The 7349-nt window shown below is 31.9% G+C and overlaps 1 protein-coding gene across 1 annotated transcript; it reads right to left on the reverse strand.

Annotated features, from left to right (window-relative positions):
* Positions 1 to 451: 451 nt before the first annotated feature.
* On the reverse strand, positions 452 to 6827 carry LOC134254196 (uncharacterized). The gene is made up of 8 exons (XM_062736742.1): positions 6443 to 6827; positions 5638 to 6258; positions 2943 to 3025; positions 2642 to 2783; positions 2242 to 2475; positions 2077 to 2139; positions 1738 to 1822; positions 452 to 828 (listed from the first exon to the last, which is right to left on the reverse strand). Exons 1-8 carry the CDS (start codon positions 6825 to 6827, stop codon positions 477 to 479), a joined length of 1965 nt encoding a protein of 654 aa, XP_062592726.1. The 3' UTR covers positions 452 to 476.
* Between the last annotated feature and the right edge of the window lie 522 nt (positions 6828 to 7349).

Here is a 7349-nt window from a genome sequence, read left to right on the forward strand (position 1 = left end):
ATTTCTTTGTTACGTTAAATTAATTTGAAAATATTTTCCGATTGGTCCTCAATGTAATGGGCTTCTTTAAGAAATAATTTGTCGCTTTTATTAAAAGAAAAAAATATGAACTTAAATTCAACTTAATTCTATGCTTTTGTTACATGTTTTGAGTATGCTTTTCCCCTATGTTTTTATTTAGAAATAGTACCAATAAATACAATGTGGATAAAATGAACAAAGAAAGGACTTCAGTATATATTTGACTGACAAAAACTTTACCAAAAACAGCTTTTGTAGACCAAAATTCGCCAAAGTAACCTGCCAAAACCAGACATTCAATATTCAATAGCGGTTCAATGGATTCTGTTTTCAAAATATATATAAAAAAAATTTCTTCTCTTTTATTTTTAAAAATTCATTTCATACAAAAAGCGTTAAATAGATATATAATGCATCATTATTATGAAAAACAATTTCATAAATTTGGAAGTGATTTATAATTGTTTTCTAGGTTTCGACATATCCCCTCTGTCGTTATGGGCAGTGTACCTATGAGGGAAATCCTCGTATGAGTTCCTGTTGCCAGTAAATGTAGAAAATTCTCCATAATGTTGGCGGGAATTTACCGCCGACATCCCCATTTCAGGGTACGAATCCTGATTATGATCACGTGGTGATGATACAGGACTTTCGTCAGTATTTGATTCCGAGACCTTCCGAATGTGGATGTATGTTTCCCTTAAGAATCCACTCGGATCTTCAAGGACCCCATCACTTGGGTTAACAATGTCAAACGAAGCGATGGAGGGATCTGTTTTTGTTACATGTCTTGTTTTGTACAATAATCTGAAAAAATATAACATATTTTTTAAAACAAATATATTGCTAATATTTTTACTTCTTTTGAAAAGAAAAGTTGTAATTTCTTTTATTTTAAATTTATTTTGAAGAAATATTATTGCTGAGTAAAAATGTTTTATGTCATCGATATTTCAAAAAGCTATCTATCGATTTTAAAATCAATCCTCGAGAAAGTGAAATACAACGACTCTCCCATAAAACCTCGTTTTGTTCATATACTGTATAATGTATGTCCTATTAATATGGAACCTTAGTGGTGATCAAAGTTGTACATGTAAATGTTTTATTACAAAATGACAAAGACAGAAATATATGGTATGTTTTTCAGACCAAGATCAATTTGTATTTTGATAAATCATTAAATCTCGTGTTTTATAAGGGAGTTGATCTTTTTATATAAAATTGTTATCAAAGACAAAATATGATTCACTACGGAATAAATATAGAAACTTCAAAATATACGATGAAAGAAATGGTACCAAAAAGATAAAGTAAGAAAATTACCAATAGATTCATAGATAAATAAAGAAAATTTATGATGACGGAAACTAATAGGTCATCTCTTTGTAGATTTACAAAAGTCATTTATTAAAAAGGTTAAAAGAAATGCTTAAGATTTTCTGCTTTAACCCTTTTCGTTGGCATATTTATGTAGAAGATCAATTTATATGGTTGATGAAGTATTACTTTTTCGTGATTTATATATATTTTTTCAGATATGTTTGTGTACGGGTGAGGGTGTGTGAGAGGGTGTGTGAGGGTGTGTGAGAGAGAGAGAGAGAGAGAGAGAGAGAGAGAGAGAGAGAGAGAGAGAGAGAGCTAAGGTAGCGACGATGTATGTATCAAGAGATGAGTTTCCCCGCTGGTGACCAGATGACGTTTATCGTGACGCACCTGCCGATCAGGAACAACATGGCGGACACGACCAACACAGATATAGATACAGTGACTGCCAGAGGTATGTCCATATCTGTCTTACCTGTAGAGTAAATGATAGGTGCTAAATGAATATTAATAAAGGGTGATAATTTTATTACCGAGGGATATCGCTCGTTTTGATATTTGTGGCATAAATACGTTGTCATTTTTTGTGTTTTAACTTTAAGCCAATGAAAATCATGCTAATACTAGTACATGTATTATTGAGCAAACTCAGCATCAAATTCTCATGTTTTAAGAATATCAGAAAATACATACATGTAATTAATTCTTTTAGAAATTGAATTTACTCACTTATTTTTCTGTTGCTTCGCGAGGGATGAATTGTTTTGCTTAATTCACAACATGACGGGGTTGCTAAAAGAAAATAGAATTTGATGAATCAAATGATAATAACTATATTGCTTAAAAGTCCAAAATTATCCTTATTAATCTGAAGGTTCAAACATAACATAATACAAGTATTCGGTGTGGTAAAATCGGTGTGGTTTTCTGATAAATCTGTTTGATTTGACGTATAGGTCGACGACAGAGTCTTCCGATGAGTTGTCTTAATGGATGCTAGAGAAATCCCAATGTCCATCGTAGTTATATTGGATGTAGAGACAGAATAACTCACGGAGTCCACTGTGGTCATAAAATCTGTTGCATTGTCTTTATGATTCTGTGACGTACTTGATGTAAAAGAAACCTCTAGTCAAAGAGAAGTAAAGTACAGAAATTAAGAATTATTACATTCTTATCATAATGTAATTCCATAAGCTGAAAATTAAAGTTCTGTCGTGAAAGCAATCAGAATACCAATTTTATTAAATCAAAAGATGTAATTTAGCATCACTGAAAAAATGGTTATACATACCTTTAAAACAAGTCGGTACATCATCGCCACAAATATTACCTATATTATCTTTGACAATTAATTGTGCATAAGTAGAATGACGTCTACAGGATTTTTTAACACTAAATGAAATGTTACTACTGCCATTCATCCTACATTGTCTCTGTTGAAAATGGTTCATGCATTTTATTGTTCCGTTTTGCAAATACGATAAGTTTTCTTCTGGAACAATGGTTAAATCACATTCTCCGGAACATATGGAGCCAACACAAACGTTTGAGGTGTTTATCACGTAAATAAAAGAAGTTTCATTTTTTCCTACAGTGAACAAAGATCCCCTTCCCTTGATATCATCTGCACTGAAGAAGAGTTTCTGAGAACGAGAGAAGCTTGGGGAAATCATGTCTGCAAACAGAGAAAAAACTAACACATATTATGCATACATCAGTTTAAATTTTTATAAATAACTAATAGTAATTAATAATTTTCAACTCATATTTAGAAAAAAAGGATGAAGACCAAATAAAAAAAGAAGACACTTACAAAAAATCATTAGAAATGTAAGAATTATCCAGCACACCATTATTTAATTCTCGATGTTTGTTTCTGTTTCGTGGACGCTTTAATATCAGGCAGGTGGCAGTGTCGTGACAGATACCATACCTATACAGCAAGATATAGATATTCAAAGCTAGGGATAACTGTATACTCTATATCCTTTTCAGAAACTATAGCTCTAATGGTATAATGATTTTCCTTAATGAAAAAGCTCGAAAAATTAAAGGGAAAACAAAATCATTGAATTATTGAAATGAAATATATGGAGATAACGAATAGTTAAAAAGTCTATCAAACAATACAAAATAGGAGCAGAGCAAACACGGACCTCCAAAACATCAGAGGTGGGATCAGGTACCATGGAGAAGTGAGCATTCCCTGCTGACCGGTCACCCGCCGTGTGTTCCTTGTCATAATCGAGAAATAATGGAAAAATCCGTCGTCAAGTCAGTGTATAAATAATGTACTAATAATTAGAATGAAAAACGTCAGCTAGCATTTGACTTAATGATAAATTGTATTCGCTGAAAAGGTCATTGTATCGACCTTGGAACTTAAGAATTGATGACTGTAAACGAGACAGCTGATATATTCTTGATTTATCAACCTGTTTGTCAATAATTTACCTCGTTTTAGAAAATGTACATACTTAGAGCATGCTCTTGCGTATCGAATCAACTGAGATATATAAACGCCGTATACAGGTGATGAAGGTATATTGCTGGCATAAGTAAGGAAAGTTGACGACAGGAAAGTTAAAGTCATCGTGTTTATCACAGAGCTTGGTTGTTAGATTACCATTAACGTCTTTTTCAAGTAAAATATCCAAATATGAAATAGATGTGTCAGACTCTGTGGTATCTTTTATCTCAAGCTCACTAGAACATATCGCGTTGCATTTCATTACCAGAAATCTGCATAGCATTTCTGACATTTTTTTTTATTTAATTTCCGACATATTTTTTTTCATTTCCGGAATTTATCTGTGCGGCAATTTAATGTTTTCCAGGTAAATGAAAATGGATTTTTTAAAGTATTTATTGCAAAATATTGATAAAAATATAAAAATTCATCTAAACATATTATGCACATGTATGTATACATGTAGCACTAAGTCTAGGTAAAAGAGTTTAATGAGCACACAACTTTTTCACCATATTTTATGCGCACTATTAAATGTCAGGAAAAATTATTATTCACAGTCGCTTCATTGAAAGATTTATAGAACGCAAAAATTGGATTTCAATGATTTATTTATGATTCATTTCTTTAAATATTTCATAGGTAAAGACTTCAAATCTGCAAATAAAGGTACTATCTGAAAAATTTGGGAAATGAAATTTTAAAAAATGTCGGAAAAGAAAACTAAAAAATGTCGGAAATGAAAATTTGATAATTACGTAAAGTTCCGGAAATGAAATACAGCCATATATCGTATCGACATAAGAATGGAAATTACCATTGTTAATTGACGTAATATAATTGACGTCGTCGGTATAAATTGTGTCCAAATATCGAGTTGAAGACCACAGCAAGTGTTTTCTTCTTTTCACGCATAAGTTTTTACACAAAATCTGCTTCATATGAAAATAATAATAGAAGAAAAAACATTTGCATCATATTACTTATGAGCGATTTTCTTGCATATAAATTGTATATATTGTACATCTGATGGTACCCGATCCCTCCTCTGGTGTTTTTGTTCAGCTCCTGTTTTACATTGCTTATTGGCGTTTGAGCTTGAATAATGTTCGTTATTTCCATATATTTCATGGATATTTACAATTAAGCTTTTGGCAATGAAAAACATTATCACGGGATTTATCAGACATTTTTATTAGTTCAGCACGTATAACATGATGATTATACTTCTAAGAAAAAAAAAATTACAAATGCTTCAAATTATTTTCTGAGATCATAAATATTTTTCTAATGTTGTTATACATTCACTATTGTACTTTTCACTTAGATGCTGTATGAAACAGAGATAAAAATGCGGTGTATTTGTGGATGCACATGTACTCTATGTTCTTTTTTTTTTTAAATATTATTTCCATGCCTTCCTATATATACAAAAATATGTAAGTGTACACTTTTTCATGTAATATCAAAATTTTACATTTTCCTATTCATTTGTACTTCAGAATGGTCGTGTAGAAAAATGGATTTCTACTCCATTTTATAGAGGGAGAAGTACTGTTGCAATCCTCCTGCAACTTATTGTTCTTTTTTCTGGGGCATAATGGGATCAGTTTACCACCTGTGCCTTAATCTTGCAATAGGATCAATAAAATACTATAAAATGGAAGTTCATCTTTTTACCTCACAATTCCATAGCTCCATAGGAGATAAAAAAAGAAACTTTACGAAGAGATGTCCTTGTTGTATTTATGTTAGGACATAAAATTACTGTTTCATTATAATATTTCATGTCTTTTTCGTGGTAGAGCAATCTTAAAATAAATATAAGAATAAAATTTTAAGCGATAGATATGACATAATCGTCGACGACAGAGTGTTCCAATGAGTTGTCATAATGGATGCTAGAGAACTCCCACTGCCCATAGTAGTCATATTGTTTTTAGAGACAGTATAACTCAAGGGGTCCACTGTGGTCATATTGGATGTAGAGACAGAATAACGCCCGGGGTCCACTGTGGTCATATTTGATGAAGAGACAGAATAAGTCCCTATGTCAACTGTGGTCATATTTGATGTAGAGACAGAATAACGCCCGGGGTCCACTGTGGTCATATTGGATGTAGAGACAGAATAACGCCCGGGGTCCACTGTGGTCATATTTGATGTAGAGACAGAATAACGCCCGGGGTCCACTGTGGTCATATTGGATGTAGAGAAAGAATAACTCCCGGGGTCCACTGTGGTCATATTTGATGAAGAAACAGAATAAGTCCTTATGTCTACTGTGGTGATATTGGATGTAGAGACAGGATCATTCCTAGGGTACACCGTAGTCTTATTGGATGAAGAGACAGGGTTACTATTGGGGTCTACTGTGGTCATATTATCTGTTTCATTGTCTTTAGGATTCTGTGACGTACTTGATGTAAAAGAAAACTCTAGTCAAAGAAAAGTAAAGTACAGAAATTTATAATCTTATTATATTCTTCTCATGCATTAATGTAATTCCATATCAGCTAAAATATTGAAGTTCCATCGTAAAATCAATCAGAATACTCACAATACTGATTTTATTGAATAAAATATGTAGTTAAGCATCATTCTAAAGAATATTCTACATACCTTTATAACAAGTCGGTGTATCATCACCACAAATATTATCTTTATTGTCTTTTACAAATAATTGGGTGTAAATAGAATGATGTCTACATGATTTTTTGACACTGAAAGAAATTCTAGTATTAATGCCATTCATCCTACACTGTTTCAGTTGTAAACGGTTCTTGCATTTTATTGTTCCATTTTGCAAATGAGATAAATCTTCCTCTGGAATGATTGTCAAATCACATTCTCCGGAACATATAGAGCCAACACAAACGTTTGTCGTATTTATCACGTAAATAAAAGAAGTTTCGTTTTCTCCTACAGTGGACAAAAATCTCCATCCCTTGATATCATCTGCACTGAAAACGAGTTTCTGGGAACGAGAGAAGCTTGAGGAAATCATGTCTGCAAACAGAGAAAAACCAGTATACATTATACATGCATTAATTTCTAATTTAATAAATAACTAATAATAATAGAAATAATACTAATAGCAATTAATAATTTTCTACTAGTATGTGGGAAAAAATAAGACCAAATAAAAAAGAAGGAAAAACTTACAGAATTTACTAGTAATTAAAAATGTGAGAATTATCCAGTACACCATTATTTAATTCTCGATGTTTCTTTCTGTTTCGTGGACACTTTGATATCAGGCAGGTGGCAGTGTCGTGACTGATACCATACCGATACAGCATGCAAGATACAAATGGTCAAAGCTCGGAAAAACTAAAAACTCTATATCCTTGTTCAGAAATTATAGATCTAACGGTAGTGATTTTTCCTCATTTAAAAAGCTCGAAAAATAAAAAGGTATAACAAAAGGATACCTTAAAATTGAAAATTATTATAGCACAAAAGGCATTTGAATCATATCACTAGTAAAATTACATAAATACTTGCATGTATAAAATACATAGATATT

This window comes from Saccostrea cucullata, unplaced genomic scaffold (assembly GCF_032062105.1).
Source record: "Saccostrea cucullata isolate Sc308-1 unplaced genomic scaffold, CSIRO_AGI_Scuc_v1 ctg239, whole genome shotgun sequence".
In the NCBI taxonomy this organism is placed as follows: Eukaryota; Metazoa; Mollusca; class Bivalvia; order Ostreida; family Ostreidae; genus Saccostrea; species Saccostrea cuccullata.

Bases quoted from the DNA above. Each gene is read 5' to 3' on its own strand.
- LOC134254196 (XM_062736742.1), bottom strand. From the start codon at position 6,827: ATGATTTCCTCAAGCTTCTCTCGTTCCCAGAAACTCGTTTTCAGTGCA. The intron at 2,476-2,641 runs GTATGTATAACC...CTCTTTGACTAG, and splicing joins TGTACCGACTTGTTTTAAAG to AGGTTTCTTTTACATCAAGT. The intron at 2,140-2,241 runs GTATTATGTTAT...ATTTTCTTTTAG, and splicing joins TTTTACCACACCGAATACTT to CAACCCCGTCATGTTGTGAA.